General features: G+C 41.0%; 1 protein-coding gene across 2 annotated transcripts in view; it reads left to right on the plus strand.

Moving 5' to 3' along the window:
* DGKH (diacylglycerol kinase eta) overlaps nt 1-17158 on the plus strand; it is a 164836-nt gene that overhangs the window by 115949 nt on the left and 31729 nt on the right. For both annotated transcript variants that reach the window (XM_084844920.1, XM_084844921.1), the window contains exons 15-22: nt 1520-1616; nt 2687-2963; nt 4539-4667; nt 6375-6506; nt 8288-8405; nt 12529-12639; nt 12806-12902; nt 16909-17016. In XM_084844920.1, the coding sequence (XP_084701046.1) occupies nt 1520-1616; nt 2687-2963; nt 4539-4667; nt 6375-6506; nt 8288-8405; nt 12529-12639; nt 12806-12902; nt 16909-17016 (1069 nt within the window). The remainder of the gene's footprint in view (nt 1-1519; nt 1617-2686; nt 2964-4538; nt 4668-6374; nt 6507-8287; nt 8406-12528; nt 12640-12805; nt 12903-16908; nt 17017-17158) is intronic.

A 17158-nucleotide genomic window follows, 5' to 3' on the forward strand; every position in this document is an offset into this window, starting at 1 on the left:
TATCTGGTATGGAGGCACATGGCTCACTCTCAGTATCATATGTGTATTGATCCTTCACAGTTCAATTTAGTATATAATCTGACTGTGAGTGAAATTCATGTGTGCCCAGTTCAGGCATGAGTTTTAGTAGGGATTCAGAAATGTATTTATTGTCTTTAGATTTAAACATTTCAAAATGGCTTACATAAAAGTGTGACTGCTGTATTTGCAATTCCAGTGTGGTGTAGTGGTGAGAGTGTTGGACTGGGAGCCGGGAGATTGGGGTTCTAGTCCCCACTCGGCCATGGAAGCTCACTGGGTGACTTTGGGCCAGTCACAGACTCTCAGCCCAACCTACCTCACAGGGTTGTTGTTGTGAGGATAAAATGGAGAGGAGGAGGATTATGTACGCCCCCTTGGGTTTCTTAAAGAGGAAAAATGGTGGGATATAAATGTAATAAATAAATAAATAAACATTTGCACAGTTATGTTTTAAAGTGAATTATAAAGAACTTCAATCAAAACTTAAAAGTTGTGTACTGGCAGTGGCCAAACCTCTTAAAAATATTGGTGAACGGAAAAAGTACTCCTAGCTCTAGTTTTCGCTACATGAAATTGCTGTTGGTGGAGTTCCATATTGCTATCAAGACTCTAGGCTTAGGGCAAATCAAAAAGGCAAAGCAATGTTTTATACCTTGAAAATGAAATACTATTTCTTAGAGAGTGTCAAAATTTACAATGTGATTCATTAAATATTTGAAATCTCAAAGGTTTTAAAGCTGTCTTTTATTTAGGAAAGCTATATATACATAGTTTTCATTCAGGGTCTTTTATTCTGTGGGTCCCATGGAGTAACAGACTGACTACAATCGGTTTGGGGAGGGAAAGCCTGTTGGGTAACTTCTGTCATGTTTGGAAGACTACATGTGACAAAAGTGAACCAGCTCGGCTCCTGGTGAGAAGCAGAAAGCAGCAATGTCCTGGGGTGATGGCCACCTTCCTCACCAAAACTCATACCTTGGGAGATTGGAAACTCCTGCCCCCACTCTGCTCCCCGCCAGTCCCCATATCTCATGCTGCTATGGCATACTCCCTCTCCCTCTACAGAGCAATGGAGCATTTGAAAAGGTGCCAGTGCCTGGAGTGTCTGTTTGTTTGATTTTGTGTGATGTCACTATGAAAACAAAGCAACCGCTCCAGTCATCAACCCCATCTCAAATGTTCCTTTCCTCCGCTCAGCAAGGGGTGGTGGCTGTAACTATAAAAGGAAGCAACGGAGAAGGAGGAGCATCTAGTCCTGGCCCCAAGCCAGCTCTGGATTCTAGTGATGGGGAAAAGGAAATGGGGGAAGAGACGTGAATACACAGAATCTGTGAAATCTCACAGGCCTTTCACTCGTGAGATATAAAATGCATGGCAATTATAATCTTAATGGGTTTTCATGAGGAATGGCAAAACTATATTAATATCTCGTACAAAATTAATGTTTCAGCATCATCAATTTCTCTTTGCTTTGGCATTTCTGTCTCTTTCACAAAAGGATATTATGTGAAACTGTAAAAGGCTTTGTTGCCAAAATAGGGAAGACCTGTGAAAAACCAATGGAAAATGCAGAAGCTGATGCTATGGCCATTAAAGTAAGAATTAAGCTTTAATTCCTTTTTTAAAATACTTTAATTACATCAGTATTAAATTATTCCCAGCATTAGCGTTTCCATCTTTGGATGTATTCACAAAATATTTATAGTAAATGATAGATGCCAGAAGGGAAGTTTTCGGGGCTAGGGACTGTTTAAATCTGTATTGTATTTTATTTTGGCTTTATTGGTTTTGTATTTGTCTTTAATTTGATGTAAGCTGCCTTGAACCTCAATTGGAAAGGCAGAGTAATTTTTATTAATAATAAGTAAAGTCTGTCCCAAATCCTAAAATAGCTTTAATGAATAGAATTTTTCTAGACTTCATTTTGTCTCTGTCTTGGTTCTGGCTTCATAGAGTGGTATGCAATGAGTTCTGTAGTCCTCACATCAAAGACTTTTAAGAGGAGAAAGAGGAGGAAACATAGAGGAGCCAAGCTGTGTCCCAGAGCAGGCAGCTGTTTGGATGCTGTAGCAAGGCCCAGCAAACTGAAGGGCTGTGTATAGGGGGACAAACTATTTGGGGTTGGACACTTTGGAGTCAGTGATGCCAAAGTGAACACTTTGGCATTGTCCTTTTCACAGTGACAGAGAGGCAGATGTGTTGAACCATTTTTAAATGCCCAATAGGGTATTTTTAACTAGTAGGGACCTAGTGTGGTCTGCATGGATTCGTCCCTTCACCGAAGCTTCAGTTTATGCAGAGCATGGGAGTCCACTTCCTGATGAGGTGTGGTGGCAGCCACCATTTACTCATTGTGACATAAATAGTAAACACCACACCAATTGTCCATTGCTTGTTTCTAATAAAAATGGTAGTAGGAGTGATGACAGGGTACTGATAGTACAAAACGATAGGGTGAGATTTGCAAAGTCTTACTGTTTTCATTCTCCTGTTGCCATTAACTTTATTAACTGTGGAGAGTTGAAACAGTTTTGAACTCCTATGAGAATTAAGCAGTGTTTTGTGACTTTAAAGTGTGATGAACCAGCTATTTAGACTTTTTAAAAGATTATTTAAGTATTTCCATATGTCTGTTTTCTTTTTTGTTTGTCTATCGTTTTGTTAGTGTTCAGAATTGAATGAGAAGCTAAACCTGTTGCTTCAGGCTCTTCACTCTGAAGCCCAGGTTAGTCCCATGGTGCCAAGGATCACTCCCCCCATTGTAGAGGAAGAAGCTGAAGAGTCATCAAGTGAAGAATCTTTGTCTGATGTCAAGGAACAGTTGACAGAGGGCAATACAACACCCCTCACACACCAGATCTTCAAGCCACGAGAACAGCTAATGCTCAGAGCAAACAGTTTAAAGAAAGCTCTAAGGCAAATAATTGAGCAAGCAGAAAAAGGTGTGCACCTGGAAGAGAATTTTGCTTGTTAAGTTTGCTTGTGATACTTCCTTGTTGACATAAAGGACTGGTTTGGACCTAATGCTAAACCACTTTAAAGAGTGAAACTTTGATTCAGCCTTACAAGAAGCTGCCTAGCCTCACCTCAGGCTTGCATTTTCCCTCCCCTTCCTCCTCTGCCATAGCCAGAAGGAGAGGTTTGGTACCTTCTGCTTGTACTTTAGATTAACTGCAGCTTGTTGTGTTGTCAGAACTTGAGAAACTGTGGTTAATCTCAACTATGGTTTGTTTCAGACAAGCCAACTTCAAACCATGGATCTGAGTTGTTTCAACAAACCATAATTAAGATTAGCTACAGTGTATGGTTTGAACAACAGACCATTAATCTAAAATGAATTTAGATTAAAATGACCTTTAATCTAAAATGGAAGCAGAACCTTCTGATCTCCTCACAGCTGTGCCGAATGAGGACCGATAAAGCATGTGTTTTATCTGCACAAGGCCAAAATTCCAGTTTTAACATGTGATTTCCCCTTTGTACAAAACAGACTACTTTTTAATTATATTTTTTCTGCATTTGTGGTATGCTTTATAGAGCCACCATTCTTCTTTGTATCCATCTGCCTAAAGATAAATGTTGCGTGTCCCAAGTCAGAGTTTCTTCATGGGAGAGCCAGATACTATTTTATTTTGTGTATAATTTGTAGCAGTATCATAAATGGACCCCTTTATTTTAACCCCTTTTGCAATTTAGATTAAGTCAAAAACATAAAAACAAAACATTATGAATGTGAAATGTTTCTAAAATAATGTGCGATTAAAATACATGGCCAGCATCCGGATGGCTCAGAGTGTTATGGCAGGACATACATGTGAAAACTTTATAGATTCAGGATATTTTTCTGATTGGTATATTGTTCCTAGACAAAGATACTGTTTTTGTTAGGTCACTTTAGTAACTGATGTTGAACACATCCTTGATGTGTTGGTTGGTTTGAGGTGTTTTGGGGGCTTTTAAAACATAATATAGCACATGACGTTTAAAAAACAAAATGAAAAACTATGGCACAGTCAATTGCATGAAGTCTGAAATACAGTTCTCCAGAGGATGACATCAAGGCAGTTCCAACAGGGCCAGAGAAATTTACCAAGAAGAACAGGGCAAGTTGACATGAGCATTTTTGCTGGAGAATAACCACAGGACTAGGAGTCTCTGAAGTTCTTTTCATGTCTATTGTTCACATAATAATAACTGTACTTTCCTTGTGAATGAGATATTGTATTGTAGATTTCTATTCAGAATTAAGCAGCGTTTGTTTATCTCACTTTTGCTATGGGGAAGTACAGAAATAACAGCAAATGTACACGGAAGGAATATGCGCTTATCTTATAAGTTATTCTAATAAAAAACAAAGTGTGTAAATCTGCCCTTATATTCAGGACAGATATAGTAATTAAGGGCCCAGCAGTAAACTCTTTATCTTTTTCACTTATAGCTAACTCTTATTTAGTGATACCCGATTTTGCAAAATCTATTTTGTAACAGTACTTACACTTATTTATCTGCTCTTATAGTTGTGGATGAACAGAATGCCCATACAGAAGAGCAAATAAAACAGTCATCACTGGAATATAGTAAGGAGTTGGATGAATCTAAAGAAGAAGAAAAAGATGAAGATACGAAGGAATCTGACTGTCATCCAAGTAAACAACCTGAAAACAATAATTGCATAAGAATTCCAAACAAGCAGTTGGAGTTGGTTTTACTTTACAGTTTCTATCTAATTAGTACGCTTTTGGTGGGAAAACAGTTTCTTATTTATTTATTTATGTATTTATTTTAAAGTCAGTACGCGGCAACCCTATTCCCACTTACTTGGCGACGAAAGTAAGATCCATTGAACTCAGTAGGGTTTACATCTGAGTAGACTTGCATAGGATTGTACTGTAAATATATTTGTTTAGAGGATAGGATGCAAACATAAAACACAAAGGGCTTATCGGATCATACGTGTTGTACAATAAATTTAATATGTGCTTTTACACATTTATCTTCATGTTCAGTACCTAGCAATTTTATGCATTTAATACATTATTTATAAATAATAGTGCATCACTTCATCTCATTTGATATTCTATTTATGTGTGGTTATTTTCCAGGTGGCACTGATCCCACTTGGAAAATAGTTTCTGAGTTTAATGTTTCATTCAGCATCACAAGTTTCTTTTTTATTGATTGGAGTCTCCATGTAAGCTAACAAAGGATATACCTGGTGAAGCTATAAAGCAAGGGTCCTCCAACGTGATGCCCGTGGGTGCCATGGCACCTGCAGGGACATCCAGTGGTACCCACGAAGCTCTCCACTCCCTACTACCTTCAATATATATAAATTTTTAAATAAAAACTTTGGAAAATGTAAAGGCACCAGGTATGTTTTCTTGTTCCTGAACCTGCTGCAGTTCAACTCTTGGTGACAGGCACGAAAGGAAAGAGTTGCTTTCTTCCCCTCTCTGATTTTCTGGCCACACAGAACTTTCTCTTTCTCTCCACTCCCATTCTCTAGCCTCACTATTTCTCTTCCCACAACCCCTTTCCTTGCTATTTCTCTCCCTTCCCCATCCCTAGCCTTTTTCTTTCCCTTTCTAGCCTTGCTCTCTCGCTCCCCTCTCCCCTGTTGCCTTGTTGTTTCCCCTTCCCTCCCAGCCTCCAGCTTCGCTGTTTCTCTCCCCACCTCTTCGTTTCTTCCTCCTCCCAGTCTCTAGCCTCGCCCTTTCTCTCCCCTCTACCCCTTTGCCTTGCTATTTCCCCCTCCCTCCGTCCCTGCTTCTAGCCTCACTATTTCTCCCCACCCCATCTCCTTAGCTTGCTTTTGACTAGCAAACTCCCACAGCAGCCATTATGTGACTAGCCAGTCCTCCATGGGAGGCATTTTGTAGTGGTGCCCTCAGCAGTTTCTCAAATTCCAAAGTGTGCCCAGGGGTCCAAAAAAGGTTGGGGACTCCTGTTATAAAGCCTCTGGTGAAAAAGCTATTGGGGAGATGATGCAGGGCAGGTGAAGGCCACCACTCACCCAATCCCATTGTTATCTCCAATCTGTGATACGCAGTACGGCACTCAGCAGACTCTCCATGTTATCTCTGATCTCTGAAGGAGATTCCTCCTCCTGCCTCCTCACAAAGCCCCTGGTAGCTTGGGGATGGGGAGGGGCCTGTGAAGAGAGTCCAAGCTTCCACAGGCCAGATTAGGCCTGCAGATGAAAGGTTGCCTTTCCCTGTCCTAAAGGGAGAGGTAGGGAGAAAAATTCCTAGTAGCTACATGTTGTCCTAATAAATAAATAGTACCCATATGGCAGATTTATATCATTTTTATATGTAGAAAGATAATGCATATTGTTTTCCCCCTCTGAACAGTTAAAACCGCCCCCAAATCTCCAGATGGACAGAGAAGTCGCATTCTTTCTCATGCAAGTTCTTTTTCAGCCCCAGCCTGCACAGTCAGCAAAGAAAATCTTCCAGTATTGAACACAAGGATAATTTGCCCAGGTAATGCAGGGTTTACAATTTGCTAGTCCTTTCACTGCCTCAAAAAATATACTGGTGTGGATTTTTTCCGAGTTATACCAAAACAGTTTAGGGCGCAATCCTATAAACGTTGCCCTCATGATTTGGAAGCCCCCAAACTCGGAGGTTTCTGAGATTCCTATGCCCTTCCAGGCAGAGGGCAGGAGGAGCGGCAGAGGTGATCCTTGCCCCCTACCCCATGCTCTGATCTTTGATTTTTTTTGCTAAATGGACTTTTCAGCCTGTCTAGGTGAGGTGCTTTGGATGGGGAGGAAAGGAGGCTGGAAGAGGCTCAGGATACATTGTATCCTGGGCTCTCCCATCTCCTCCTTTCCCTGTCCACCAGAATGGCCCATTTTCTCTCTCCAGGGTTGATTTTCTAATCCTGAAGAGGCAGCAATTCTCTCTGCACCTGCTATGAGGGAGCAGGGGAGAGGGGGTGGATCTCCTACTCCTCCTTCCAAGTTCAGAGCACTTTCCCTGACCTCGGACAGGTTAATCTGAACCCTCCTATGGTCCCTGGGATGCTCGCCCAGGGACCATGGGATTGCTTTCCCCATTAGTTAACATAAATAAGCACTTTTGTGCTGTTTTAAAAGCATCTGCACCTTGTTATGAAGCTAATGAGTTATCAGTGTTCATCTGGAATCTTGTGTGTTAATGAAGATAGGTTTTCAGATGCTTCTAGATACTGAGTTAAGCAAATGATAGAATGTATATCTTGAGCTCTTAGAAGACTGACGCAGTTTGTAAATACCATCAGTCAATGCGCAATATATTTTGAATTAATAGTTTTTGATTATGCAACTGTTTGACTGATCTGACTGATAAAATATTTGCTAAATACACTTGCTCTAAATGGCACTGTGTCCACCTGAACAGTAAAGGAAGAGGCGAGCCTCAAGCTGATGCTACAAAGCAGGAGTTTTTATGAAAAAATATCCAATGTATCTTCAGGGGCAAAGGGTCTTCGTGTGTCGTATTTTAATACAGCAAATACAGGTCACTCAAGAATATACTTATGTTCAGGGCTTGTTCAGACATCATTAGCCAGGAAGAGGGGGTGTTGAAATGTAAAAAAGAATAATTGGAAATAAGCAGATACTTCCTGATGAAGAAGTCTGTGCACATAACCAAAAGTTGATCCGGTAACAGGATTATAGCCCAATCCAGAGAAAGTTCAGTGTGCTTTGGTCTTATTAAAACCAATGGGAGCTATGCACATAGCTAAGTACTTAAGTCCCAATGATTTTTCTAGTAGTTAAGTACATGATTTCCTGCATTGTATTCTATCCAATGTTAGTTCTACTTACAGTAGATTCATCGAAATGAATGGGACTTAAGTTAGACAACATTTTTTGAAATCCATTGTCTCTTTAGTTCCTATGGGCCAACCTACAAAATACTTGTATTATTGCATTTAATGTGTGGTAATGATCTTGATCAGGCAGTAATGTTAAATGCAGTAACACATCTAAAATAACAAGTAGTTTGGCCCTATGTTTCCCTGTACTGTAAATTATACTATTTTGATTGTCTATATCTGGTCATAATGAGACCTTTCTGCTAAGGATAATAGTTTTAAATCCTTACTGATGAAGCTGACTAATTTTCTCTTTTACAAGGGTAAGTTAAATAATTTTTAAGAAAAGATTTTAGTTGCCCTTCCCCCTTTTCCCTTTAAAATGTTGTCTAATAAACTATGCAAGAAATGTCTACAGCATTAGGTAATTACAACATGCATTTTTCTCTTTTCCCATCAGGCCTCAGAGCGGGTCTTGCTGCCTCTATTGCAGGGAGTTCTATTATCAGCAAAATGTTACTAGCCAACATTGACCCATTTGGCGCCACACCCTTTATTGATCCTGATCCAGAATCATTGTAAGAAAAATAATTATTTGTTTAATGTTTGATTATTTCTATTTCTCATTTTGCTGACATCCGGTTTTTTTCCCCACAGTATTAACATCCAGTCATACATGCACACACAAAAAGGAAATTTGGGTGATTTTAATAGATTCAGAAGTCAAAAATGTGGAAATTTGTTTATTAAAACATAAAAATGGAGCAGACCTATGCAATTACAGTTCCCAAAAGAGTACACTAGAGTTTTGAGCTAACTGGGAAGTGGTTCTCACTCGGAGAAAAGGTGGGCTTATTGTCCCGTGAAGTCAGGTAGGGTGTGCTTCAGTGTTTTGGTTTGAGATTTGAGCTAGAGCTTCAGTGACCTGGTTTGGATGATCATTGTGGGCCAAACAAGCCACAGTCGCTTGCTTAAACTGCAGCGAGAACCCAGGCAGCATGGCTTGTTTGAGGGGGAAACAGCCCTCAAATAACCCACAGGGTGTTGTTGGGCTATTTGAGGGTTGTTTCCCCCTCAGACAAGCCATGCCACTTGCGTTTGGATGATATGACAAGCTGCGACCAGGCAGATGATTATGCAAATCACACCTGGCATGCGCCAGCACACGCTGCAGTTTAAACAAGCCACAATGGCTTGTTTAGCCTAGGATGATCATAGAATCATAGAATAGTACGGTCGGAGGGTCATTGAGACCATTGAGTCCAACCCCCTGCTCAGTGCAGGAATCTAAGTCAGAGCATCCCTGACAGATTGCTATCCAGCCTCATCTTGAATGCCTCCAGTGTGGGACAGCCCACCACCTCCCTAGGGAATTGGTTCCATTGTCGTGTTGCTCTAAAAGTCAGGAAGTTTTTCCTGACTGTGCAAACTGTTCCAGTAACAGCTTACTTATAATTCCTGAACCACCCACTCCCAACATAATCTTAAGAGCAAGGAGGAGACAGAGGATTAGCAAGGTTTGGGGTAATGGGTCTCCTTAAGCAGTGGAGGACTCATGGAATAACTTGCTCCCCCAACTGCTCCAGGTAGGAATGGAAGGTGTTAGGCCTTGAGATGCGCAAAGATAAACATTGCATCCATTCTATGTTTTGTGCTGTGTGTTACTTCCGTAAAAAACACAATTATATGTTAGTCATAATTAGGAAGGGCCTCAAAAATAAAACTGCCAATATCATACTGCTCTTACACAAATCTGTGCTGTGACCACACTTGGAATACTGCGTACAGTTCTGGTCACCACCCCTAAAAAAGGGTATTGTACAGTTGGAAGAAGTGCAGGAAAGGGCAACTAAAATGATCAAGGAGTTGGAGCATCTCCCCTATGAGGGAAGGTTACAACATCTAGGACTGTTTAGCTTAGAAAAGAGGGGAGAGATGAGGTGTACAAAATTATGCATGGTGTGGAGAAAGTGGATAGGGAGACATTTTTCTCCCACTCTCATAATACTAGAACCCAGGTTCATCCCATGAAGCTGATTGGTGGGGAACATGCTACCACAAGTTGCAGTGAAGGCCACTAACTTGGATGGCTTGAAAAGGGGGTTAGATGAATTCATGGAGAATAAGGCTATAAATGGCTATTAGTTCTGATGGCTATATGCTACCTCCAGTATTGGAGGCAGTATGCCTTTGTACACTAGTTGCTGGAGATCACAACTGGGAGGGTGCTGTTGCACTCATGTCCTACTTGGGGGTTTCCCACAGGCAGCTGGTTGACTACTGTGTGAACATAATGCTGGACCAGATGGATCCTTGGTCTGGTACAGCATGGCTCTTAGGTTCTTATGTTCAGCATAGGCAGCAGTTTTTAGGGCCCAATCACCCTTCTGTGTGGGACTAGAAGCAACCCTCCACTCTGTAACAACTCCACTGTCAGAGATAGTAAGGAAGTAGCAATGGAGTTACAATGTGCATACTGTGCCTAAGTTTAAACAAAGGAGACAATTTCCTAACCAATAAAAAACAAGTGAGACTGAAAGATCAGGACAAACTGCAAATCTTACACACAAGTAACAAGAATATAATAATAATATTTATAAAGTACTATAAAACATTTATAAAACATGGCTTAAAATTGCACAGCAAAAGATGCAAGTGCAAAGTAGTAATACAATCTATAAAGCACTATAAAACATTTATAAGAAACTGTAAAACATAGCTAAAATTTTACAACAAAAGGTGCAGGTAAAAGTCAATTTTTGAACCAACTGCTAAATATATATATATACATACATACATACACACACATACACACACACACACACAAGAGTTATAAGGAGATTCAGAAGCCTCTCTATCCTGTTACAAGCATTACATTATCAAATTACAAAACTAATCTGTGAAATTTAACATTCTTGTATGTCAAATGCATTTTGATTGGATGGTATTCTTCAGTGGCAGATTAAAGAGACTCCAAATGTCGGCTTCAGCATGGATCCAAAGCATCCAGTTTCAAAAATGGTATCACTCAGGACATATACATATACTTAGAGTGGATGCTGTGAAATACTTCTCTACTCAGACCACTATGGTCTGAATGAAAATTTTAAATTCAAGGTTGGAGCAGCAAGCATTCCTCCAGTTAACATCCACAAGCAGGAAAATTATCTTCACTGTAGTCCTCCTGGCCTTCTTGCTATTTTGAAGACAATTAAGACAGAGTCTGCTATGTCAGAAGCTTCTTTGAAGCCAAGGTGCCTCCATCCTCTATGGAACACATAGTGAAGGGGTGTTAGTCATGTACAGAGGAGAACAGAGCGCTTCTTGCAGAGTAAGTTGGCAATCCGGTGCTGAAACTTTCTGCCGAGCATATCTTGAGTCTACTGTTATTCAGAGCATTCAGAAAAATGCACCTTATTGAGGGTTAGTTTGGTGAGAAGACACTGGGCATAGGGATGGAGCATGCTGCCACTGCCAGATCTGATCAAGAGTTTTGAAGGAGCTAGTTTGGTACAAGAAGATAAATCACTGGAGGGCTATCACTTCTTGAGTTGATAGAAACTCTTAGGTTGAATTCGTGGGTGGGACAGTGAGGCATAGGGCTTCTCCACACAGAGCTTTTATCCTGCTATTGAGATCAGTAACTATGGAAGTTTGTGAGTCCTTTATATGATGTTGTCAACGTCCAGGCTGTCTCCCACACTAAATGACCTTTATTCCATTTTTTAAAAGATCGCAGATAATGAGTTATCAAATTACAGTGCTTGAGTTCCGCTTAAGTTCCCTTGTGAAAAGAGGAAAACCCACAATAAGAGGAGCTAGACAACAGCACCATCTAGCGGCTGTATAATAAAACATATCAAAGACTCAGATCAGGCGGAAAAGGAGGTGGAAAGCGGGGAGGAAGCACATATAAAGGGAGTCTGTCATGATCCTGCATTTAAAACAGAAGCAGAAAGCCCCATTTTAAATGCAGGATTTTAGGCTGGTGTAGAGATGCTCCCAGTCTTCATCCTCTGTTATGCCTAGTGATGTTGCCAAGCCACTCAAATATGCAGAGCCATGTCTATCAATTATTAGAATGGAATAATGAGGCGAAGTCTCAGGATGTAAAAAAATATATGTGGTTTTATTCTAAGCAGTAGCCCTACGTGCTTTGTCCCTGAGAATGGGCTTCAGGGGTTTTTAAAAAATATAAATGCCTGCAGAGATCTCTGAAAAAGAGATCCACCATGAATCCTGCACTTCCACCTGTGTAAGGTGAGACACCTGATTTTTTCTGAACCTCAGGACCTACTGCAGCCCTCTGCACCATATCCCATACATTTCCAGAATGGCACTCAACCCTCAGGAGCACTTTGGTGGGGGGTGCAGTGGGGTGTGGTATCTGTGAAAATTGGGTGCACCGCCTTGTAAGAGTCAATGTGCTTTCTGCTAGTGCAAAGCCATCACTGGATACAACCCGGTGTATCCTGCCCAAAATAAATAAATAGTAGTGCACTAAATATTTACTTATCACAATTCTGTTACTTTCACATAGCGAGGGGTGGGAGGACAACCATTGGGAGAGCTGAACAGGAGGCTATTGTAGAATCTGTTGAAAAGCTAGAAATGTGCATTGTTTGTATACTTATGCGTATGATAGTTACAATCTGCCCTATCTATGCTAAGATTATTATACAGTTGTGTATTTGCTTACAGGGAAGGATATTCAGAGAAGTGTGTCATGAACAATTATTTTGGAATTGGATTAGATGCAAAGATTTCATTAGAATTTAACAATAAACGAGAGGAGCACCCTGAAAAATGCAGGTAATTGAGTCAATACTGAGGTTTTAAATAAGAACATTTAACTTAAACATCTGTCTAATGACTGTCCTTTCTTCTTTCAACTTCTTAAGAGGGGTTGGTAGTGTACAAAATATGGTTGGTATGTGAATTCTGTGCCTCGGCATGATCATTTTTCCTTTGCATTCAGAAGCAGGACAAAGAACATGATGTGGTATGGTGTACTTGGCACTAAAGAATTATTGCAACGGACCTACAAAAACTTAGAACAAAAAGTGCAGCTTGAGGTAATCTTTATTTATCGCTATCTAGATCCTGTCAAGTGTAAGTTGGGGAAGCCAAGTCCTCTAACCCCAGCATCCCAGCTTCTTCATACTGGATTGCTACTTTGTGATGTTGGACGTCTCCCTAATATAGGAACATCTCAAAATAGGTTAAGATAAATAAGTTCAAGCTTGGTCTTAAGTATTGTTGAGTATGAGTATTATGGACATCCTGATGTAAAATATTCATTGAAAGCAGGTTCTTAAGGAGTCCCTGACTCTGCTTGTTGTGAGCCCTACTGATTGATTCAGGAAAGAGGAGAAGGGAAAAGAGATCATCTCAGGTGCCATTCCAAATGGGGAAATATTCCCTTCTGATCTATTTGAGGCAGGAAATACTAAATAACTTTCTTAAAGGCATTCCTGAAGACCATCCCATGATTGCTTTTTTTTCTTTTTCTTTTGGAAACCACTATTGAACTGGGTCCTGTGAGAGGTGCTATAGATTTTCCTTCTTCCTGCCCATGTGCCTTAGCTCTACATTTACCCAACTTTGCACTATTCCTGAGAGGTGAGCTGTCCCTAAAGGTGTCTGTTTAATTAATTAATTAATTAAATTAACTGGTGCCTGTGGGAGCTTTCCTTCCATTGTGAATAGCAGGCATGTGGATTTTATTTTATTTATTTCATTTCTATACTGTCCAATAGCCGAAGCTCTCTGGGCAGTTCACAAAAATTAAAACCAAACGGCACACAATAAAACAATTTAAAATATATAGAACATTAAAACCACAATATAACAATACAACTACAATAAAATCTAGCAGCAGTGCAGGGATTTAAAATACAGATTTAAAACAGCAAAGCTAAAAGTCTAGAAAGCTAAAATGTTAAAATGCCTGGGAAAATAAAAAGGTCTTCACCTGGTGCCGAAAGGAATACAATGTAGGTGCCAGGCGAACCTCACTAGGGAGTTCATTTCACAGCCAGGGTGCCAGAGCAGAAAAACCCTCCTCCTAGTAGCCACCCGCCTCACTTCCTTTGGCAGGGGCTCACGGAGAAGGGCTGCTGAAGATGATCTTAAGGTCCGGGCAGTCACATATGGGAGGAGGCGATCCTTCAGGTAACCTGGCCCCAAGCCGTTAAGGGCTTTAAATGTTAATACCAGCACTTTGAATCGGGCCCAGAAATGGACTGGATGGAGGTTAAAGGCCACACACACACACACACACACACACACGCCACAGTCCCAATCCTGGTTGGCCCCTCCCCTTTACGAGCTATTTATTTTTTGATAGACAAGCACACCAGGGAAAACTATGTGACAAATGCTGACATGTCTTTGTGCTAGGAGGCTCTTCTTACAGAAAACATTGCACAGAGCTGATGTCAGTACTGAAACATTTCTGCTCCCAGTAACTCCCTGTTGAAATCAGTCAGAAGGGGCAAATGGAGCAGGACCTCAGACGCTGAACTGAGTGAATAAGGAAGTACATATTTATTTATGTATGATATTTATATTCTGCCCTATAACAAAACATTCTATGGGAGGCTTGTACAATAAACAGGTTAAAAACAGCATCAATAAGTGATCCTCCCCCCAATTAAAATGCCTCATACTAATAAAAATCTAAATGTCTTTGCTTTGTGCTGAAAAGATAAGTGTGGGCTCCAGGCAAGCCTCTTTGGGGAGAGTATTCCATAAATATGGTGCCACAACGGAGAAGGCCCTCTCTCATGTAGCCATCCTTCTAACTTCATTTGACCAGGGCACCCAAAGGAGGGCCTCCGAAGAAGACTTCAGGTCCAGGCAGGTACATATGAGAGAAGATTTACCTTTACCTAGAAATGGATAAAGTTTAGGAGATTAAAGGTCAACACCAACACTTTGAATTGGGTCCAGAAATGGACTAGAAGCCAGTGCAGCTGATGAAGCACCATTGTTGCATGATTGTATCGATCAGGCCCAGTTAGTATCCTGGTAGCTTTATTGTGGATTAACTGAAGTGTCAGGTTTCCCAATCCCCCCAGTGCACACGCTCAGGCAATCTGACACCCAAATCAGTGAGATTTCTTTATTGCTGGAAATCCCAAGGCAAAAGCTTAGTGGTTACACTCTTCAGAAATCATAAAGCTGATGGCCAGTAGCTATAGGCTCTGTGTAATTCAACAGTCCAAAGCTAAACACTACTATTGTGACTGAGATCCTCATCAACGTGATTTCTGCGTTGCCATCTCCATGGTTCTGGACACAAGGGAAGGTACTCTGGATTCCTGGCATACCTAACCCAGGCAATTCTTACACAGGGTTCCAACCCCGGACCTGGAAAGGGAATGATTCCTGGAATGAACCCATCAGGTAATCAAGAGATAGCTTCTTGAAGAGGCCAAAACAAAACCACACCATAGAGAGTTAGACTGATAACTCCAGATTGATAACTCCAGGCTGCATGGTCAAGGCCCATCAAGATCAAGGGAAGAGCATACCCCCACACACAAGGAGTTCCGAGCCACCGCTTTCATATTGGCAGCTCCACGCTGCATGAGTTCTGGCAGAAGGAAGTCCAAAAGTCATAGATCAAACCCAGCCTGCCGTACATTGAGCTGACTACAAACACAGACACCTAATCCACAACAAACTAGAGTTCAAGTCTATGAAAAGTCTCACAGTACTTTTCATGGCAAGTCTTTAACAATCCAGAGTTCCAGTCCATGTGCAGAGTCTCTCCAAAAGCCCAGACAATGATGAATCCAAACAGAGAAGGCTTCGGGCAATGAAATGAGATGTTCCTAGCAAAGGCTCTTTGCCTTTGCATCAGCTTAAAAGGAAAGGCGCGACTGCAAGACACCCCCTCCGGATCCCTTAACAGACAAGGGCCTTTAGCCTTTCAGCAAGGCCCCTGTCTAAACAGGGCGTCACTACTCAGCTCTCCAGCAGTGACACTTCAACCTGGGCGACCTCCTGCAAACCCCACCCCACCCCTGTCAGTTTCTCACGGACAACTTCCAGCCTCCCTGCCTGCCAAGGCCAGACCAGCAGGTGAACAGGGAGTAGGGTGACTCCCCCTAGCTCTGCTCTGAGAACAGTGACAGAGACAAGCTCACACAGATGCTGACATTCCAGAGGTTGAATATAGGCCCAAGCCCTTCCAGGCTACTTCTAATCAAATCTTAGCTATAACCTACAAGGCCCTGACATGAAGTTTCCAAACCATTTTCAAAAATAGCCCTATGTCCCAGCACTAATCCAGCTGGGAGGTTGCCAGAGCATGGATAGCTTTTGTCAGGCTATCTCTTCCCAGATAGGGTAGTAGCTGGTATATCAGCATAAGCTGATAAAAGGCATTTCTAGCCACTGAAGTCACTTGTGGCCCAAGAGACAATGATGGATCCAGAACATCCCCAGACTGTGCACCTGTTTCAGTTTTGGTTTGATTTTACTTTTGAATCTGTTAGGATGCAGAATGATGACACATTCCTGTTCATTTTGGCCTTGTAGTTGCAATTTCTGGATAGTTACAGTTTGTTGCAGTTTCTGGATAGTTTTCAAAGGCACTTCTATGTAGAGCATGTTACAGTAGTCCAGTAGTTACAGTGTCACAGTGTGTGTTTACACAGTGTGTAAAGCTACCTTACCTATGTTTATATAAATTTTGTCTCATGCTTGGGATATAAGTGACTGCCATATTTGGAACCAGAAAGTTGGCTAACTGTCTTGGGCCAGTTGCTTTCACTGTAATCTTTGGCTTGTATCAATTGCTTCAGCTGTTTGGATTGTTTCCAGTCAATCATCTCTATATTGGGAACAATGTTTGCCCTTTTCTTCTGTTGTGGTACTGTATAATTGGCTTGAGGGACAATAATTTAAAGAGGTTTGATACGCAACTTAGATGTACTAAAAATGTGTAGAACATCCTGGTTAAGGATGGGAAGCTAGACTAGATGATTTTTAATTCCAGTCTAGTTCTGTGATTAAAGGAAATAGCAACTTATTCCAGTGATTATTTATGTAGCATTTTATGCATTGCAGTGTGATGGACAATATATCCCTCTCCCAAGTCTTCAAGGCATAGCTGTTCTGAATATTCCAAGCTATGCTGGTGGAACTAATTTCTGGGGTGGAACCAAGGAGGACGATGTGAGTAGTGTGTTGTTGTTTGTTTGTTTTTAAATGTATTATTTCCTATCAGTAACTGTTTTTCTGTTTTATTGACAAAATGTAGTTTATATAAATATCAGAAGATTTTTAGTTAAGGTTTGGATTTTTTTTATGCATACAT

Source organism: Heloderma suspectum, chromosome 3 (genome assembly GCF_057233095.1).
Source record: "Heloderma suspectum isolate Gila_16-S chromosome 3, 16-S_ref, whole genome shotgun sequence".
In the NCBI taxonomy this organism is placed as follows: domain Eukaryota; kingdom Metazoa; phylum Chordata; class Lepidosauria; order Squamata; family Helodermatidae; genus Heloderma; species Heloderma suspectum.